General features: G+C 44.9%; 1 protein-coding gene across 1 annotated transcript in view; it reads right to left on the reverse strand.

The window, feature by feature from the left end:
- Nucleotides 1–3,685: 3,685 nt before the first annotated feature.
- Nucleotides 3,686–21,644, reverse strand: part of ME2 (malic enzyme 2) — a 47,785-nt gene continuing 29,826 nt past the window's right edge. Inside the window, exons 6-16 of the mRNA XM_070935990.1 lie at nt 20,849–21,010; nt 18,851–18,954; nt 15,203–15,312; nt 14,523–14,620; nt 11,705–11,818; nt 11,470–11,584; nt 10,201–10,343; nt 8,195–8,297; nt 5,881–5,951; nt 5,267–5,365; nt 3,686–4,068 (exon numbers count right to left, since the gene is read on the reverse strand). Coding sequence (XP_070792091.1) covers nt 3,910–4,068; nt 5,267–5,365; nt 5,881–5,951; nt 8,195–8,297; nt 10,201–10,343; nt 11,470–11,584; nt 11,705–11,818; nt 14,523–14,620; nt 15,203–15,312; nt 18,851–18,954; nt 20,849–21,010 — 1,278 coding nt within the window. The 3' untranslated portion in view covers nt 3,686–3,909. The remainder of the gene's footprint in view (nt 4,069–5,266; nt 5,366–5,880; nt 5,952–8,194; nt 8,298–10,200; nt 10,344–11,469; nt 11,585–11,704; nt 11,819–14,522; nt 14,621–15,202; nt 15,313–18,850; nt 18,955–20,848; nt 21,011–21,644) is intronic.

Raw genomic sequence — 21,644 nt, forward strand, 5'->3', positions numbered from 1 at the left:
ATATGGACTTCAACTCCCAGACTTCTGCATGGCTGGGGAATTCTGGGAATTGAAGTCCACATGACTTAAAAGTTGACAAGGCCGAGAAGCACCGTTTATAGACTGCTCACAGACTGTATGTTTAAAGCCAATTATACCAATTAAAAACTGCAGATAGCTATCTTTTGCTAAAGTTATTTTGAGATTGAGGCATTCAGGGCCTTTCTTAAACTTCAACCTCTTTTAGATGATTTGGGCTTTGACTCTTAAAATCCCAGGACCAGCATTGTTGATGGCGCAGTCCAACCCGACTGAGAACTTTGTAGATATAGTATATGGGATAAAATATTATTTTGCTTGAATTTATACTGAACTGTACAGTCTAGCAAATACTGCCAGTGCTTTCTAGTATAAATTCCCACTCACAAGTAGAAAGTCATGAATTCATCTAAATCAGGGGTCTCCAAGCTTGGCAACTTTAAGACTTGTGGACTTGAACTCCCAGAGTTCCTCAGCAAAGCAAAGCTGGCTGAGGAACTCTGGGAGTTGAAGTCCACAAGTCTTAAAGTTGCCAAGCTTGGAGACCCCTGATCTAAATCATATGTACTATCTTGAGGGACATCATGAGCCCATATAGTTTACTCAGGCACTGGTCAACTACACAACCCATGTTCATTTCTTGGACCATTAGGAAATCTTTTCATGAGAGCATGCAAGTATCTTCCACAAGTACATGAGTGTAAAACCATGAAAGCAGAAAGAGAACCTCTTGAAGAAAAGACCTCTTGAAGCGGAATTCAAGAACATTCTTTCCCAATTATTTCTGAGACAAAGCCTTTGAAGGATGTTAAAAGCTGAGTAACAAAGTACCCCATATTATTTCTTACGTTTTCTTACATTACAAATAGACACCATCCCTTTGGGCAGGTACAACTGATGTAAGGCAACTTTTGAAGCGCCCTAGATAAAAACGGTACAGTTTCGCAGATATTTCTACATTATACAGAAAAGGAAAACGAACAAACAAACATTGCTAATAGCACAGGACACTTTTCTGAAAAACAAGATGGGCGTGTAACATCACTCAGTCCTTTCCCGATTAACCAAACTGGAAAAAAAAAATCAACAACCTGCGATTCAGGTAAACGTCTATTACAAAATATTTTAGTCGGGCCTAGTAAAACAAGGTTATAATGTTTCTCAATAGTTATCACACAGAGTTGAGTTGTGCAGTCTCACCTAGTCTTCCTGAAGCTGTTGGCCTAGGTGTGCCGAAACTACAATTCCAAATTTGAATCCAGACGCAATCTCAGTCAGCCGGTCTGAGAATGTTCCAGGTGCCAAAATAATATGAAAATTCATCCTGCTCTCTGAAAACTGGACCCGTTCTTAAGATTGCAGGATGAATTTACTTTAAGAGGCACACAGTATGAAACAGACTTCCAATTATGGTGAAAAGATGGCAGGAATATGTCAAGCACCCACATGGAAATCCTTTTGCTCAACCGAAGTTTCTCTCAGACAGCAAAGAGACCATTTTGAGACCATCTCCCTTCATTATCATTTCAAGTCAAAATGCTGCATTTCTCTTAGGGACGTTCACATCGGGCTTGCATTCCCCAATGAATAAAACAAAATAAAAGTCAAATAAAAGTCAAACCATCCACTTTTTCATGTTGTATCCAACTAGCAGACAAGCGCAGTCTGTAGAATTTAATTGGGAGGAAATGGAGATGCTATCACTGTCGACATTTTTTTTAAAAAAATTATTGGACAGGCAAATTGAGGATTTGACCTTATCCAAGAGGGCAGCTCTTATATCATTAACAGATTCCCAGAAACAGGGTAAGGCAACCGGACAAATAAATAAATAAATAAACAAATGGTAAAAAGATCCCAGATCTGACATATATAATGTGTGTGTCACAAACCAAAGTTACCTGGAGATCTGTAGAGATTCCCAGTCATCCAGGTCATGGTTGTCCCAAAGGTGCTTTTTCAGGAGGCAACTGGACTTTCTTATTTTTTCGCTTCTCATCCAAATTGCAGACCACAGGAACCAGGAGCACCACTCAGGTGACCCTGAAGACAAAGGTAAACCTCCAAGTTCTTCAACGACCCTCAAAAAGGATGCAGATGACCAGCTGTCTGCAAGGAATATTAATTCCTTCCGTTCCCCACTATCCTGTCAGAGCTAAAGCAGCTTCTTGGATGACAAGTGAAAAAGACAAAACAAGAAAATCTAGTTGCTGCCTAAAAAAAGCACCTTTGGGTTATCTGGAGATAAAAAGAAATCATTTTTTAATTGGAGTGCCATCTGCTTTTTTTTAGGGCAATGTTTCTCAATCTTGCCTGTTTTAAGGCATGCTGGCTGGGGAATTCTGGGATAGAAGTTCGCACATCTTAAAATGATTAAGATTGAGAAACTTTAGTTTAGGGCCATGATGGCGAACCTATGGCATGCATGCCCAAAGTGGCATGCAGAGCCATATGTGGCCTGGTATTCGCGGTGTCGCCCGTTCCTCTTCTGGGTTTCTGGTGTGCGTACGCGCACAATGATCAAGCTGGCCTTTTTGTATGCTGCAGTACTGGAAACTGGAAGAGCTGATCTTCCGTTTTCCTGCATGAGCAGGCACGCCAACCAGCTGATCATCACGCACTCATGCGTGCCAAAACCCCGGGACACTACCTAGCTGGCCCGCGTACATGCGGCAGAAACCGGAGGTTCATTTTTGGCCGCGTGCATGGACCCTGGGCAGCTCCTCTTCCGGGTTGCAGTCCAGACGATCGCACACACGCGCGTTCCCTTTTCGCCACTCAGTGCCAAAAAAGGTTCAGCATCACTGGTTTAGGGCATAGGATGGGGTGCAACAAGGCACACATTCCATCCCCCCCTAATTATTAGATCCATGGGACAGAGACCTGGGAGGAAAGCAGCCATCATTAAGTTCAGGAGTGTTACGGTTTAAGCATGAACAACAACAATAACAAAACCTTGAAAAAGACAAAGAGAAAGGGGGGGAAAATAGCCCATCTATATAACAAATGCCAGGGAAATGATATGCAGCAAGTTCCACTATCAAAGCTGAATTATTCAAGTGCAGAATGTGAGCACATAGACAGACACACACAGATCCAGGAGATGGCAGCATTGCGTGCTGACCATGATTGATTTTTCCCAGAGAGGAAGAAAATGTAGAGCTAAGGAAGACAGAATTGTATGTTCGAATCCAGCCTGTAAGGAAGCAGGACAGCCTCTCCTTTCGGTAAATCTGGCTTCGTGCGATTCCTGCTACAAAATTCAGCACATAAGGGCAGTTACAGGAACCACCGAGGTTGCAGAAAGGCAGAACCAGTATAAAAAAGGGATGGGAGTAATTTGGTCATCCATTTATGCTCCCAGCAGAATGAAGACTTAGGGGTGGGTTTTTTTTGTAGACTATAAAGGGAGGACAGCATTTCTGGATGCTTCTCCTGTGAAAAAGGAGAAGGAAGAGAGGGAGGGAGGGAGGGAGGGAGATTAGGCCAAATCTCTTTTCCTTGACTTACTAACATTCTCTTCTCAATTAACCTGTTTGGTGTAAATCCATGCAGTTTACAGTCATACACGAGACAGTACAGAAAAACCTTAATCACACCGCAGACCAGTAACAAAAGTAAAAAAAAAAAAAATAGAATTAAGGGTTTTCCCTTATTTGTTCAATTAGCTTCCCCCGGGAGAAATAGAAAATATATTAAATTTCATTTCTGTTGCAGACAACCCAACCGTCCATAGGAATGCACCTCAGAAGAGAGGAAGTCCAATCTAGGGAGTAAATCCAGCGTCGGTTAGGCGCCCAGCTCTGTAGTTTAGCACAAAAAGAAAAGTTTTAGGTCTTCGGCGGTCCTACTTCATATGTTGTTCTGGACAGGGGGGTTTCCAACAGAATTTCAAGCACGCCTTGTGTCCGATGAGACTGGCCAGTCATACAAATCTGGTAGAAAGGATTCATACTCAGAAGTCCAGATTCTCGATCGTATGTGCTGAGTTTTGTCTGCTGGCTCTGGGTAATAGAAGGCCATATGATTGGCATATAAATATTCCATGACCTAAGGAAGAAAAAGGAAAGTTTAAATTGCAGGTAGCCCTCGGCGTATGACCACAATGGAGCCCAACGTTTCTGTTGCTAAGCGAGACAATCAGTGAGCTTGGCCCCATTTTACGACCGTTCTTGCCACATTTGTTAAGTGAATCACTGCAGTCGTTAAGTGGGTAACACAGTTGTTAAATGAACCTGGCTTCCCCATTGACCTTCTGCTTGTCAGAAGGTTGCAAGAGGGGATCATGTGACCCTGGGACACGGCAATAGGTCATCAATACGAGTCAGTTGCCGAGCGGCCGGATTTTGATCGCGTGATCATGGGGATGCTGCCACGCACTGACAAAAGTGTGAAAAACAGTCCTAAGTCACTTTTTTTCAGCACAAGGAAAGTGAATGGGGAAGCCAGATTCACTTAACAACCGTTTTGCTAACTTAATAACTGCGGTGATTCGGTTAACAACTGTGGCAAGAAAGGTCGTAAAATGGGGCAAATCGCTTAGCAGTGGTCCTGCTCAGCAACAGAAATCTAGGGCTCCATTGTGGTCGCATGTTGAGGACTATCTGTATTTCTTGGTTTGTTTGTTTGTTTTCTGAAATGGGTCCTTACCAGGGGTGAAATGCTCCCGGTTCGGACCGGATCACCCGATCCGGTAGCGATGGAGGCGGGTAGTTCGGAGAACCGGTAGCAAAAATCCCTGTCTCCCCCCCTCCCATGCCCAGCTGAGCCGCGCGATCATCAGAGGCTTTTTTTCTTTTAAATGCCTCTGACGATCCAAGCTGACTTGCCTGATCGTCAAGCTGAGTTTGACAATCCAAGACGATGCCTGATGATCCAAGCTGAGTTGCCTGATCGGCAGAGGCATTTAAAAGAAAAAAAGCCTCTGACGATCAGGCAACTCAGCTGGGATCGTCAGAGGCATTTAAAAGAAAAAAAGCCTCTGCCAATTAGGCAACTCAGCTGGGATCGTCAGAGGCATTTAAAAGAAAAAAAGCCTCTGACGATCAGGCAACTCAGCTGGGATCGTCAGAGCCTTTTGAAAGCATTTTTTTTACAACCTCTTCGCTGAAGAGGTTGTAGAAAAAATGGTTTTAAAAGTTTAAAAACAAATTGGCCACGCTCACTCAGTCACATTACCCCCACCACCACCAAGCCACGCCCAGAGAACTGGTAGTAACCAATTTTAGATTTCACCACTGGCCCTTACCCTTATAGCTATGTTAATAGACACTTCTCTGATGTTGGAAAGCGTGGGATAGAGTCTTCCCTCTGCCAGCTCTTCCTCACTCAGCTGCTGGGACAATGTCTTTTAAGACAAAAAAAGGAAGGAGGAGAAAAATAAGGCATTTTATCCAAGAGTAGACCTCCCATCCTGGCCCTGTAGCAATAGCACCAGCAATAGCACCAGTGCTTTGCAGCCCTCTCTAAGCAGTTTACAGAGTCAGCCTCTTGCCCCCAACAATCTGGGTCCTCATTTTACCCACCTCGGAAGGATGGACGGCTGAGTCAACCTTTGAGCCTGGTGAGATTTGAACTGTCAAATTGCAGGCAGCCGGCAGGCAGCAGAGGTAGCCTGCAGTACTGTACTCTAACCACTGCGCCACCACAGCTCTTAACTATACAGTTGGGGCACCCGGAATTAGAGAAGGAAGCCTTCCTTTGATCAGGCAGTGAAATCAAAGGTGCTTTTATTAAGTTGAAGAAGCAACTTAATTTTTTAATACGGAGCTTTTGTTTGAATTTGGTTTCTATTGGTGATTGATTCTGCCTGATGTACGATCCACCAAAAACACTGCCACTGAAACAACCTTTTTCATTTACCTTTGCAGCTTCCAAAAAAACATTGTCACTGATGTGCCGGACGCTACTCAAAACAACAGCAAGAGCCACACCTGCGACATACAGAGAAGGATTCTAAATGATAACAATCATTTTTTTTTGGTTCATGCAAAGCAACGGGTGGTATTCAGCCGGTTCTATCCGGCTTGGGAGAACCGGTAGTGGCGGCTGCAGGAGGCTCCGCCTACCCGCCTGGACATCATCACATCCCGTTTTTGACGCTCTGTGCATGCGCGGAGGTGGCGCCTGCTCACATTTGCAAACCAATAGCAAAGGTAACGTCAGGTTTCGATGTCATCTCAAATAAATTGCACTCCCAAACAATTAATCTTTGCTGAAATATTCCATTTATTGAGTACGACAGAACTGGCCCCGACTTCGTCGTAGCCGATACTAACCCTCTGACCCCCCCAAACCCTTCCCTTTCTATTCCCCAATTCTCATCTTTTCATTGGCCATCTTCCAAATCAGACTCCCCAGCTTCTGACCTCACCCCACAGGAATGTTCCCCCCTCCCATCCCATCTCCTAGGGGATATTATCTACAGAGAAAATAAGTAGGTGAAAAGTCAAGCTTTGTCTTTTTATGGCAGCATCAGAATGCTGACAGGTAAGTAAATACCACCCCTGATGCAAAGCATGCATGGAGTAAAAACTTTTAGAAAACTGGGGCACAGCAAACAACAGGAGGAACATAACAACGATACCTAAAACTAAAGAGTTGGGCACACTGGTGTCAGGTAAAGAAGAGCTACCCTGCAGAATCATACCCAAAAGTTGCTATAATCCAGCACTATCTACCACAGGAATCAGTTTAATCCCTTGGGAGCCCACAAAGAAGGTCCCGGCACTTCCCTCCTCTGGCTTGCCAGCAAGTGGAATTCGGAGGCCTACAGACTCTGATTCTGCAGTAATCTTACCCTCACTAGATCCTTCCACCAATTGATTCAATCTGAGAACCAAATCTAGAACTTCCAGATGATCAAAAGCAGCAGTGTGCCCTCCCAATTCAAGCTCCCCGCCCCTTTTTCATGTGTCGCAACATATAGAGAAATAGGTAAGTAGCACTTGTATTGCGTGAATGTGTCAATGCATTTGTTATTTGCCCTACATGACACCGTGCTGAATTTTATTCTGAATTGAATCATACACTGTCAGATCAGCTGATCCATTGCAGGAGATTTATTAAAACAGAAAGCAATTTGTCCTAGTACCTGCTATATGAAACATACAAACGGAATGGGATAACATTTGCAAACTACAGGTAACTAAAAATTTTATCGTGAGATTAAGCATATTTTCTGCAATAAGCACAAGAGCTTTTGAACTGCATTCTTTTAAAATCTCATTTTTTTAAAAAAAGATGCCTGTAGTGCAGTTATTGTGGAATAGAATTCAATGAAAGATACAGGGATAATAGCCATTTCTACTGAAAACGAAGGAAGGAAGGAAGGAAGGAAGGAAGGAAGGAAGGAAGGAAGGAAGGAAGGAAGGAAGGAAGGGGAAGGAGGGAGGAGGAGGAAAGGAAGGAAGGAAGGAAAAAAGAAAGGAGAAGGAGGGAAAAGGGATGGGGGAAGGAAGGAGAAGGGAGAGAGAGGGGAAGGAGGGAGGGAGGGAGGGAAGGAAGGAGGGAGGGAGGGAAGGAAGGAGAAGTAGGGAGAAGGGAGGAGAGGGGAAGAAAGGAGGGAGGGAGGGAAGGAAGGAAGGAAGGAAAGAAAGGAAGGAGAAGGAGAGAGAAGGGAAGGAGGGAAGGAAGGAAGGAGAAGGAGAGAGAAGGGAGGAGAGGGGAAGAAAGGAGGGAGGGAGGGAAGGAAGGAAAGGAAGGAGAAGGAGAGAGAAGGGAGGAAGGAAGGAAGGAAGGAAGGAGATGGAAGGGAGGGGGGAAGGAAGGTGAAGGGGGAGAAGGGAGAGAGAGGGGACGGAGGGAGGGAGGGAGGGAAGGAAGGAAGGAAGGATTTCCTAGAGCTGAACTCCCTGAACATTTCAGACAGGCATCGCTATGGAAAGCAGTGAGAATCTAATGGTATGTGGGAATGACCTTGGGAGACAGGCAGGGTAACAGTCAGATCTGAGGCAGCTTAGCTGCCAGAAGGAACGTGGGAATGGCAAGCATCTCAGAAGGGACCCTCCCTAGCGTCTTGATCCGTAAAGCTTTGCTTTGGGACTTGCAGGTTTCCATTCGTGTAACCTTAACATCAGGTAGAGCTCGTTCTTCTGGGGGGTGCTTCATATCTGCACTACTTTTAAGCAACTTGAAAAAAACCCAAATCAACGAGGCAGGAACTCCCAGGCTTTACCTGGAAAAATATAGGCGTTGTTTCCCTGGCCCGGGATGAAGGACCGGCCGTCACTCAGCTTCACAGGCCCAAATGGACTGCCGCTCGCAAATAGGCAACGGCCCTGTCAAACAGAAAGAGGAGTCAAGGTACTTCTGGAAACATGTCTTTAGGGCAGTGGTGAAATCCTCCCCCGTTCGCCACCGGTTCGCTGCCCGCGCAGGCGTGGTGCGCGCCAAACGCATGCTGCATACGCATGTACATGCACAGGATTTCCTGCTTTCTAGCAATTTGAAATCGCGCGGCACAGCTGATCGTCAGAAATACCAGTTCACACCAACCAGCAGCTTTTTTTTTACTACCAGTTCTCCTGAACTGGTGTGAACCGGTAGCATTTCACCCCTGCTTTAGGGCAGGGTGAAATCTAAAATTTGTTACTACCGGTTCTGTGGGGGTGGCTTGGTGGGGGGGTGGGTAATGTGACTGGGTGGGAGTGGCCAATTTTTTTTTTTTACTTTTAAAACCATTTTTTCCGCAACCTCTTCGGTGAAGAGGTTGTAAAAATGCTTTCAAAAGGCTCTGATGATCCCAGCTGAGTTGCCTGATCGTCAGAGGCTTTTTTTCTTTTAAATGCCTCTGCCGATCAGGCAACTCAGTTTGGATCGTCAGAGGCATTTAAAAGAAAAAAAGCCTGTGCCGATCAGGCAATTCAGCTGGGATCATCAGAGGCTTTTAAAGCATTTTTCTACAACCTCTGAAGAGGTTGTAGAAGAAATGCTTTAAAAGCCATTCCAGCTGAGCCACGCAATCATCAGAGGCTTATTTTTTTTTACTTTTAAAAGCATTTTTTCGGCCAGAGGTTGTAGAAAAAATGCTTTTAAAAGTTAAAAAAAAGCCTGATGATATGGGGAGGGGCAGGGATTTTTGCTACCAGTTCTCCGAACCACCCGCCTCCATCGCTACCGGATCAGGCGATCCAGTCCGAACTGGGAGCATTTCACCCCTGCTTTAGGGTCTTATGAAAGTCTAGCAGGGTCGAGGCATCCTGCAGCCACATGACCAGATTTACGATTTATTTTTGTCAGAAACAGGAGTTTACTACTAGTTTCCAACAAAAAAAAAATGTCCACTGCGGGCAACAAATTCACTTAACAATTGTAAAAAAAAATCATATTACCATCTCTGGTGGACATGTCCTAAGGCGAAGAAATATTGGGCTAAAATTAGAAGTTGGACAGAAGAGATAATTGGCCACAATGTGGACTTGAAACAGAGATGTTTTTACTAGGGATGTTAAACAGAACCTACAGTAAAGAAACCCAATATTTGATTTTGCATATAATTACAGCTGCAAGGGAAGTCTACGCACAGTCCTGGAAAAACGAAAATGTACCAACAGAGGAAGAAATAATTAAGAAAATTCTGGACTGTGCGGAGATGGACAAATTAACGAAAGAAATAAAAGAAGAAAAGGAAGATACAGAATACTATCAAGTATGGAATAAGTGGTATAATTGGCTCGAGATTAGGGAAAGTAAATGTGAAGAAATGATAGAGAGGAGAATGTGACAAATGTGTAAAATATTGTAAATGAATAAAATTAGATATAAAGGGACGATAATGATAATAAAGGATGGGAAAAATGGGGAATGTATAAAGTAGAAAGTAAGAGGAACAAAACTGATATGGAAAAAGAAACACATATTATGAGTTTGTGTTCTGTATGTTGTGTTGTAAAATCAATAAAAAACTTTTAAAAAAATCATAAAGTCAAGCGCAGTCACATGACCCGTTTAATAGGCCACACAACTTACAAACCATAAATCTGCACTCAATTGTAGTCGTAGGTCGAGGACTATCCGTATCATGAGCTCCCCCCAGATCAGCTGACCTCAGTGCATCGTAATGGGAGAGAGCAGCTCCGTCACAGAGAGGACTTCCTTGAGGCAGCTCCAACAAGTGAGCCAAGCTGCGAAACCCAGGAGAAGAAACATCACGGCCTAAAATTGTTCAGAATTTTCGCTTACGTCTGTTAGTGTGTATGCCTCCTCGGCTGTACATTCTGCCTTTACGGTAGGGTTACTCAGTGCAAAGATGATGGGTCTCTGATTGATGTCGGCCATCGCTTTGATGATATCATGAGAAAACAGCCGCCCAGCCCCGGCAACTCCTGAAAGTGGAAATAAGACCATGGCTCAAAGAAAACATTCCTAATATTTCCAGGCGGGAGCTGTCCTAACAGTGCTGCAAGCTATAAATCTCCGGGGGGGGGGGGGGAAGGGGGGGAGAGAGAGAGAGCCTGAAGTGTTGAGAAATTTGGACAGAGTGCGGCCACTGCAGGAACACACATTTCCTGAATTGTGTGCAAGCTCCTACTTGTTGTACTACAAGTGGAAAGAGAAAGAATAAAGCGAAAAGAACTCCATTTTTCTGGAGTCAGCAAGGCTCTAGAGCAGTGATAGTTAAACTTTTTAGTGCCGAGTGCTCAAAGCAAGCAAGCAAGCAAGCGTGTGCACGAATGCACAAAATGCAACCCCCAAAATGCAATGTAAGCGCCCCCCTGCATGTGCCCTGGCCCTGCGCATGTGCGCACATTTTCGGTGCATGTGCCCCCTCCCCCTGTTTTGGCTTCCAAGTTGGTTCTCCTGCATTTCTGCTGCCTGAGCCTTCCCTGATCTCCGCAGTTTCTCCCCCCAGCGCATGCTAACTTTGTCCTGCATTTCTGCCATGGAGAGGCACCTGCGGAGGGTGGGACCTGTGGAGATCGGGGAAGGCATGGGCGGCAAAAATGCAGGAGAAAGCTTGCGTGCTTGGGGGGGGGGGAGAAACTGTGAGGATCGGGGAAGGCCCCGGGCATGCACGGCAGACCCGAAGACCAGCTGGCCGGCGGGAGGCGCACGTGCATGCACAGTGAAGCTCAGCTGGGCGACGGCTGGTGTGCCCGGAGAGACAGCTTTGCGTGCCACCTGTGGCACACGTGCCATAGGTTCGCCATCACAGCTCTAAAGTCTAGACCAGTGTTTTTCAAACTTGGGAAGATTAGGATGGGTGGACTTCACTTCCCAGAATTCCCCAGCCAGGACTTCAACTGGACTTGTGTGGACTTCAACTCCCAGAATTCCTTAGTCAGCCATATCGGCTGGGGGATTCTGGAAGTTGAAGTCCAGACATCTTAAACTTGCCAAGTTTGAAATACACCGCTTTAGACATTTGGAAATTCCAACCTCAGAAATGTAGAAGTAGAAGCAGCAAAACCTTCAGATGAGTAAAACTTAGGAATTGCCTGAAACTCTCACCAATAATGGCAGAAGGCTGAAGAATCCTCACGGCGTCCAAGAAAGTTTTTGGTATGTTCCCTGGAGCTGGATGAGTAAAGGACTCCTGGTTGACATCAATCTTTTCCGCTCGGCCCTAGAAGACGACAAAATAAAGAACAACTGCTTGGGAAACCTAAACCAAGATAGGCAACCAATGCCTATGTTGCAACATCTCACATTGTGTTGGGTCTTTCCAAACTCACAGGCACCGTACCTTTATCAATAAGCCGTCTTTATCAAACATCCAAATTTTCTTGTAAGCGTCTTCTGTAGAAAGACCATTTTCCACCATAGCCATGACGATGAGATTTGCAATACCAAGGGCAGCCTGATGGAGAAGACAAAAAGTAGGAAAAAAAATGGTTTGGCAGAGCTGTGTTGGCATCCATAAAGGAGTTCGGAAATCAGTTTCCAAAGGACGCTGAAACAACCATTAAAGAAAACAAAAACAACATTTGGCATCTCTCTCTAATGGTTTTTAGATGCTGACTGAATGGCTATTCAGTCTTGGTGGCGCAGCAGACTAAAATGCTGTTAAGTAGCACTTAGCTGCCAGCTGCCTGCAATTACTGCGAGTTCAAATCTCACCAGGCTCAAGGTTGACTCAGCCTTCCATCCTTCCGAGGTAGGTAAAATGAGGACCCGGATTGTGGGGGCAATAAGCTGACTTTGTATAAAAAAGAACACCGCGTGGGGGGGGGGCAAAAGCCCTACTAAGCAGGTATATACAAAAGTAGGAAGGCTATTGCTTAACGCATTGTAAGCCGCCCCGAGTCTCCGGAGAAGGGCGGCATATAAATCGAACCAATAAATAAATAAATAAATATTCCACTTTTCCACCAAAGAGAAAAAAGCATTTGAGGATACAATTTTTTAAAGAGACTTGCCATACAGAATTTTTTTAAAAAATAACTAAAGTAATAGCAATGAGAGCCAGCTTGGTCTAATGCTTAAGGCACCAGGCTAGAAAGCGGGAAACTGTGAGTTCTACTCTCACCTTAGGCAGGAAAGCCAGCTGGGTGAGTTTGGACCAGTCGCTCTCTCTCAGCCCAACCCACCTCAATGGATTGTTGTGAGGAAAATGGGAGGAGGAAGATGTGTTACGTATGTCTATGGAGATTCTCAGTCATCCAGGTCATGGTTGTCCCAAAGGTGCTTTTATCAAGAGGCAAATGGACTTTCTGGTTTTTCTTTGGAGACATTAATCCATGAAGCTTCTTGGGTGAGAAGTGAAACGTCTTCAAAGAAAAAAAAAGAAAGTCCAGTTGCCTCGTGAAAAAAGCACATTTGGGATGTGTTGGGTATGTTCGCCGCCTTGAGTTGTTTGTAAAAGTAATAAAGCCAAAAATAAAAATAAAAGTACAGGCAGCCCTTGACTTACAACTGTAACGAAATCTAAAATGACAATCATACATCACAGTCATTAAGCAGGTTACTACATGTCAGTTCCCGATTTTACGACTTTTTTGTAGCAGTGGTGAACGAACAGTGCAGCTTTTTTAAAGACCAGTGCGGTCATTAAACAAACTCATTACACCAACCTGGGATTTTTGCCAAAATCTGAGGTAAACCCTGATGTCCAGCCAAAAAAAAAACCTCTGAAAACCGTGGGTATGTGACTGCAGGACACAGCAAAATGGTTGTAAATGCACACCAGTTGCTAAACACCAAAAATACAGTCATGTGATTATGGGGGATGGGGGCAGCCTTCCGAACTTTGAACAGTTATTACGTGACCGGTCATTGAGCAAGGACTACCTCTACTGTTAAAAAAGATGGATAAAATAATATGGCGATAAGTTATTTAAAAGGCAAGAATGAAAAACGGTGCATCTTTGAAATGCTTTTTGGAAAGCAACTGGCTAAATGCTAAATACTAAGGCTAATGCCACATTTTTCACGTCGGGGGGTGGGGGGTGGGAGAATATTAATTCAACACCCTGCTGAATTCAACAATGTAATTGGGGGCAGGGAGCTGGCACCCACAAAAAGGGGTTTAAGGGTGACCTGTGGCTCTAGGTTGCCCAATGCCCAACCCTGTGATGCCATCTAAGGCAGTGTTTTTGAACTTGGCAACATTTATTTATTTATTTATTTATTTATTTATTTATTTATTTATTTATTATTTATTTATTTATTTATTTACTTTTTATACCGCCCTTCTCCCGAAGGACTCAGGGTGGTGAACAGTTAAAATAACATACATATAAAATGTGAATATAAGATGATTAAGCCAATTTGGTTCATCGGTTAAGAATCTTCAGCATAAAGATTTAGAACAATTAGAAGAGATTTATGCCAGCCCGGCTTGGTGAAATAGAAAGGTCTTAAGTGCACAAAAAAGGTTTTAAGATGTGTGGACTTCAACTCCCAGAATTCCCCAGCCAGCATACTTTAAATGCTCTTCAAAGCAGGGGTGAAATGCTCCCGGTTTGGACCGGATCGCCCGATCCGGTAGCAATGGCGGGTGGTGGTTCGGAGAACCGGTAGCAAAAATCCCTGCATCCCCCCATCCCCCATGCCCAGCTGAGCCACGCGATCATCAGAGGCTGTTTTGTTTTTATTTTAAAAGCATTTTTTCTACAACCACTTTGGCCGAAAAAATGCTTTTAAAAGTAAAAAAAAAAAAAAGCCTCTGATGATCGCGCAGCTCAGCTGGGATCGTCAGAGGCTTTTAAAAGCATTTTTTCCGAGCTGAGTTGCCTGATCGTCAGAAGCTTTCAAAAGCATTTTTTTCTGCAACCTCTTCGGCCGAAAAGAAAAAATGCTTTTAAAAGAAAAAAAAAAAAGTTGGCCATGCCCACCCAGTCACATTACATGCCCACAGAACCGGTAGTAACAAATTTTACATTTCACCACTGCTTCAAGGGTAAGCCTTGCACAGAGGGCATTGTAGCAGTCTAGCCCTAACCTACCCTCAGTATAGAATGCTCTGATTGACTCAACGACTGTTCCTATTTGACAACTAAATGCAAACCACGAGGGCCCAAATTTATTGCAGCCGTCTTAATGCAACCAAGCGCACAACTCACTTCTCCTGCTCCAAGGAAGAGGATCCGGTGCTCGGTGAGGGGTTTTGCAATGACTTTCTGGGCTGCCAATAATCCAGCCAAAGCAACTGCCGCGGTCCCTAAAGGAAGGACACACAATTTCTCAGGGGCAAAAAGGATCCAGGTAGAAGCAAAAAAACAAACAAACCCCAAAACAGAGCCCAAAGTGGGGAATATCTTCTTTTTTTAATTTAAAACAAACTTTATTAAATTATCAAACAATTATAAAAACAATTAAAACAATAATAAGATATTCATATACATAGATCATATCATATATTTGACATTTCATTTCTATTCTTTTACATATCTATATATATTCTTCTCTACAAATTATATATTTCTTAACCTAGTCCCATATTCATTTTCCTGATGGTGAAGTCGTTGTTGGTAGTTATATGAAGTAAGCATGGAAATACCCTCTCAGTTCTCAATTTAAAATTCACCATTAAAGAAAGGTAAAATTTAGTACTCATTAAGATTATCTATATGGTTTACTACGTATATCCTTATCCACTTTCTTTTCGCTTAATTCAATCGTACCACTTGTCCCATACCTTAAAATACTTTGAGCTTTCCTTATCCTTTCCTTATCCTTTAATTTCAGTTAATTTCAAACACACATGGGGAATATCCTAATAGCATTGGGGCTGATCACTCACCCTGTATGTCATCATTGAAAGTGCAATATTTTTCTCGGTATTTCCTCAAAAAGCGGAAGGCATTATGGTTGCCGAAGTCTTCGAACTGAATGAGGGTGTTTTGGCCATACCTGGAAGGCACAGGTAGAAATATAAAATGAACAGCAAAGCATTCTAGTCATCCATGAAAAGATCCTGCACACCTCTCTAATTTAACTGCCCTAAGCCAGAATGACATCAAATCCCGGTACAGGTAGTCCTCGATTTACGACCACAATTGAGCCCCAAATTTCTGTTCTTAAGTGAAGTGTTTGCTAAGTGAGTTTTGCCCCATCTTACGACCTTTCTTGCCACAGTTATTAAGTGAATCATCACCGTGGATACGTTAGGAACATGGTTGGGAAGTGAACCTGTCCTCCCCACTGATTTTGCTCGTCAAAAGGCTGCAAAAGGGGATCAACTAATCTTGGGACACAGTAACTGTCATAAGTATGAACCAGTTGCCAAGCATCTGAACACAGGGATGCTACAAAGGTCGTACGTTTGAAAAATGGTCATAAGTCACTTTTTTCAGTGCCACTGTAACTCTGAATAGTCACTAAATGAATTGTGGTCAGATGATGACTACCTGTATTTGTATGCAGGTAGTCCTCAATTTACAACCATTCGTCTAGGGACCATTCGAAGTTCCAATGGCACTGAAAAAAGTGACTTGTGACCAGGGGTGAAATGTAAAATTTGTTACTACCGGTTCTGTGGGCGTGGCTTGATGGGAGGGGTAATGTGACTGGGTGGGTGTGGCCAATTTTTTTTTAACTTTTCAAAGCTTTTTCTAATCCTTTGAAAAGCCTCTCTGCCGATCAGGCAACTCAGCTGGGATGGTCAGAGAGGCTTTTTTAAAAAAATGCCTCTCTGCTGATCAGGCAACTCAGCTGGGATCATCAGAGACTTTTCAAAGCATTTTTTTTACCACCTCTTCGGCCAAGAGGTTGCAGAAAAAAATGCTTTGAAAAGCCTCTGAGGATCCCAGCTGAGCCGCGCAATCATCAGAGGCTTTTTTTTTTACTTTTAAAAGCATTTTTTCGTTGGAAGAGGTTGTAGAAAAAATGCTTTTAAATGTTTTTTTAAAAAAAAGCCTCTGATGATCATGCGGCTCAGCTGGGCGTGGTGTTGGGGGTGGGGGGGGGGGGCGCAGGGATTTTTGCTACCAGTTCTCCGAACCACCTGCCGACATTGCTACCGGATCAGGTGATCCGGTCCAAACCGGGAGCATTTTACCCCTGCTTGTGACCATGCTTCATATTTTACGACGATTGCAGCATCCCTACAGTCACCTGATTGAAATTCAAACATTTGGTAACTGGCACGTCTTTACGATGGTTGCGGTGTCCCGTGGTAATCTTTTTGTGACCTTTTGTGACAACGGGGAAGCCGGATTCACTTAACAGAGTTGTGTTACTAACCTAACAAGTACAGTGATTCACGTAGCAACGGTGGCAAGAAAGGTCGTAAAACAGGGCGAAACTCACATGACAACTACTAAGGGGCAGAAGCAACAAGAAATGTTGGGCTCAGTTCTGGTCGTAAGTCGTGGACTACCTATACCAGTGATGGCTAACCTTTTTGCCATCATGTGCCAAAAGCTGGGGGAGTGCAGGATAGTTGCGCGCACACGTGCCCACACCCATAATTCTATGTGCCCTGCCCCCCCACGCATGCAAGTGAGACCCCCCCCATGCTCCCCCCGCTTTTGGCATGTGATGGCATGGTGGGCACGGTAGGCCTGTTTTTTGCCCTGCCCAGGCTCCAGACACTTTCTAGGAGCCTGGGGAGGGTGAAAACAGCCTTTCCCACCCCACCGGAGGCCGTCTTGAGGCCGGAAACAGCCCATTTGCCGACTTCCGGTGGGCCCAGAAGGCCCAAAAATCAGCTGGCCAGCGTGCGCATGCACGCTGGAGCTAAGCTAGGGCAACGCTCTGGTGCCCACCAATATGGCTCCGCGTGCCACCTGTGGCACGCGTGCCATAGGTTCGCCATCACGGACCTATACTATATATGCTGATGTATAACCAAGGACACATAATGGGAAAAGCCAGCTCTCTGGAAAAGACTCCAGAACTGGGAAAGGTGGAAGGAAGGAGAAGATGACAACCAGCAGCAAAGTGCACAAATACACCATATCTTTATTTCTAACCCTAACCCTAACCTTCTTACCGTAACCCTTACTCTAACCCTAATCCTTACTCTAACCCTAACCCTTACTTTAACCTAACCCTTACTCTAACTCTAACCCTAACCCTTACTCTAACCCAGGGGTGAAATGCTACCGGTTTGCTCCGGTTCAGGCAAACTGGTAGTGGCGGCGGTGGTGTGTGATTTGGCGAATTAGTAGCCGCGGCAGCATGAGGCTCCGCCCACCCACCTGGATGTCGTTACTTCCTGGTTTTAACCAGGAAGAAACCTGTTTTTGACCCTCTGCGCATGCGCAGAAGGCTTTGGGTCCAAAATCAGATGTGACGATGGCGCGCACTTCCGAACCGGTAGGGAAAGTAAGTAGATTTCACCCCTGCTCTAACCTTAACCCTTACTCTAACTGCAACCTCAATCCCAACCCTAACCCTAACCCTAACTCTAACCCTAATCCTTACTCTAACTCTAACCCTAACCCTAACCCTTTCCCTAACCCTAACCGTAACTCTTACTCTAACCCTAACTCTTACCCTAATCCTAACCCTAACCCTTACCCTAACCCCGTGATGGCGAACCTATGGCACGAGTGCCACAGGTGGCACGCGGAGCCATATTGGTGGGCACATGAGCTTAGTTCCGGCGCCGGCCAGCTGATTTTCGGGCCTTCTGGGCCCACTGGAAGTCGGCAAACAGGCCGTTTCCGGCCTCCGGAGGGCCTCTGGGGGTGTGTGGGGAAGGCTGTTTTCACCCTCCCCAGGCTCCTAGAAAGGCTCTGGAGCCTGGGGAGGGCAAAAAAATGGGTCTACTGAGCCCACCGGGCCATCACGTGCCAAAAGCGTGGGAAGCGTGGGGGGGGTCGCGCACACATGCACGGGGATGGGGCACATAGAATTATGGGTGTGGGCACACGTGCATGTGACCCCCCCCATGCTTCCCACACTTTTGGCACACGATGGCAAAAAGGTTAGCCATCACTGCCCTAACCCATTCACTTAAATGAATGGGGGGTTTTTTGCCAGAAATCAGCAGAAAAACATAATGAATTGCAGTCATATGACTGCAGAATTTTTCCCATTTCAGAAAGGCAGCATGTCTTATGGCTCATTTTTAGGGAATTCCACTGATAAAATTCAACTGCGTGTTTAAAAAAAAAGAAACACCCTTTAGCCCACAAAAGGGGAGTTTGTGACCATATTCATCTGTTGGGATGAATGCCAGCCGTGAATCTCATCTTTGCTAAACAGAGCCTCTTTTGACCCATCGAAGTCTTCTTGGACAGACAGGAAAGGCTGTCTGTTGAACATGCACAAATTCTTTCCCTGCTTACAGGGGAATAAATCTCAGGATTTATACCAGTGATGGGTTGCTGCCAGTTCGGCAGGAGGCTCCGCCCACCCGCCCGGACATCATCAAATACCATCTGCACATGCGTGAGCAAACCGATAGCAAAGGTAAGTGAAACCCACCCCTGATTTATACCTGCCTACAATGGCTTCCATGAATTCATCGATGAGTTCATCATAAACCTGCGAGCGGTCTCGTTTCTGATACAATCCCATATAAAACGGATCTTCCAAAAGTGTCTGGGAAAATAGGGAAAAAAAAACAAAAAAAACAAAGCAAAGTCACCGATCTGATCTCTGACACTGAATTATATTCTGCCACTCCTAGGAAACATGGATATTTGCAGGACATACCGAAAAGCCTTTCCTTGCACAGAAAGTCCTTGACTTACGAACACAATGGAGACTGGAATTGTGGTTCCTAAGCGAGACAGTCATGAAGACAAGTCATCGCCTGGTCAGACCCGGTTTTACATTATTTTTACTGGGGTTGTTAAAAGAATCATTGAGGTTGTTAAGCGAGTCATGTGGCCATTAAGTAAATCATGCAGTCGTTAAGCAAATCTGATTCCCTGTTTTGGCCCGACTCGCAAAAACAACAAACCCTCTATACTTAAATAAATGTTCCCTTTATTAGGAGAGCCAGCAGCCCCGGCAAAAAGTCTCTCTCTCTCACAAGTCTATCCAGCAGGAAGATGAATAGTTGTCTGCCACACCTATTCATCTCCCCCCCACAGCCTTTTATCCCCAGAGCTAGGGTACAGCTTCACTAGCAGTGGTGGCTCTTCCTTCCCAAGGACCGGCCCATAGATTTCCACTGCTCTCCTCTCCTCAGCCCTCTGCACATCCACACATCAGGCACTGGACCCAGCTGTTCTTCCTCTTCCTCATCAGCCACCTCCAGACCTGGGGGTTGTTGACTCTCCATCTGAGGGCTGATGGACGGCCCAGGCTCCGCCTCTCTTTCTCTCTCTCTGCCAGCTCCATTCCCTCTTCCCCCTCTGAGCTCTCAGGTTGCCTTGATGCTGACCCTGACTCCCATGTCACTTCCTCATCTGATTTGGCTGCTGGAGGGGCCGGTGGCCAAGAGGCCACAACACTCCAATTGATTTCGCTTCTTGGAAACTTGCTGGGAAAGTCACAATTGTGATCTTGTGACGTTGCAACCACTTGAATTGTGATCATGTGACCAAGTGAATGATACAACGTGGTGACTTCGAGGATGGGTCGTAAATCACTTTTTTCGAGGCCATCATACCTTTGAACGTCAAGGATTACTTGTAGTGGAACTTTAAAAACTTAGTAAATCTATCAAAAAAACAGGTAGTCCTCGACTTACGACCACCATTGAGCCCAACATTTCTGTTGTTAAGTGAGTTTAACATTTGTTAGGTGAGTTTTGCCCCATTTTACGACCTTTCTGGCCACAGATGTGAAGTGAATCACTGCAATTGATACGAGTCAGTAACATGGCTGTTAAGTGAATCCGGCTTCCCCACTGACTTTGCTCGTCAGAAGTTCGCAAATGGTGATCACATGACCCTGGGGCTCTGCAACCTTCATAAATATGAGTCAGTTGCCAAGCATCTAAGAGCCTTGGTAGTACAGTGGTCTAAGCACCCTGTTATTAACACAGCTGCCTGCAATTTACTGCTGGTTCGAATCTCTCCAAGGCTCAAGGTTGACTCAGCCTTCCATCCTTTCTAAGGTAGGTAAAATGAGGACCCAGTTTGTGGGGGCAATAAGCTGACTTTGTATAAATATACAAAAGTATGAAGGCTATTACTTAACACACTGTAAGCCGCCCTGAGTCTCCGGAGAAGGGCGGCATATAAATCAAATTAAAAAAAAAATCAAATCTGAATTCTGACCATGGGGCTTTGCATGGGGATCCTGCAAAGTTGCAACTGTGAAAACTCATCATAAGTCACTGTTTTCAATGCTGTTGTAAGTTTCAATGGTCATTAAATGAATTGTTGTAAGTCGAGGACTACCTGTAGTAGCAAGAGTTGGAAGGAACCTTCAAGGTCATCTAGCCAAACCAAAGTCCCACTCTGTGGCATCTCACCCCACCGATGAATACCACAGACAAGCAACTGGTATCTGATGGGTGTAGAACATGTTAACAACTTACCTGATTGTCAGTTCCAACATCAATACATACAGGAAGGCACTTGTCAGGTTTTATTCCAGCACAGGCGGTGTATAAACAGAGTTTGCCAACTGGGATTCCCATTCCATATACTCCCAGATCCCCAAGGCCCAAGATACGTTCTCCATCTGTGACGACAACAGCCTTGAAGGACAAAAGTGGATATAGAACTGCATCAGATCACACGAAGAAAGAAAGACAAGGTGAAGAAGAATTCATTGTTTAGCTTGCGAGCATACCCCCTATCTATTTGCACTCAAGGAGGTCTACTGGTACTTGTTCTGACCTAGGCTTCCTTAAAAAGCATGAAGCAGAGTCTTGGTCCCGGCAAAACCCCTTTTATTTACACGACTGTGAATTCCTTTCATTCACAGTCAGCAAGGCTTGGCAAACAGTTTTTCAGAGGAATATTTATCAACACAAACCTTATCTCGCTTGGAAAGCTGCCAGATAACTAGTTTCCAAATGCAGGGCAAGGCAAAACTTGGCACAGAGTCTCTTAAAGTCACGAACAGAATTTTCCACTCTTGAAACGACCGATCGAACAAATTGTTTCCTGCAAAAGCCCACTCCCCATTCGCTCCTCTTTTGTTTCCTATGGGAGGGGCCAATCACCTCCAAGGTGTGGCTTTACTCCCAAGTCGACTCTGCTTTCTTAGTTGTTCTTGTCTTCTGGCAGCTCTGTGCATGCGCACACTGGGAACAGGCTCCAGCTGTTCCTCTGCCTCACTGCTGTCTAGCTCCTTCTCTGCCTCCGATGCAGAGCCTTCATCAGAAC

This window comes from Pituophis catenifer, unplaced genomic scaffold (assembly GCF_029215685.1).
Source record: "Pituophis catenifer annectens isolate HBS135680 unplaced genomic scaffold, rPitCat1.0.hap2 SCAF_2, whole genome shotgun sequence".
NCBI classification, from domain to species: Eukaryota; Metazoa; Chordata; class Lepidosauria; order Squamata; family Colubridae; genus Pituophis; species Pituophis catenifer.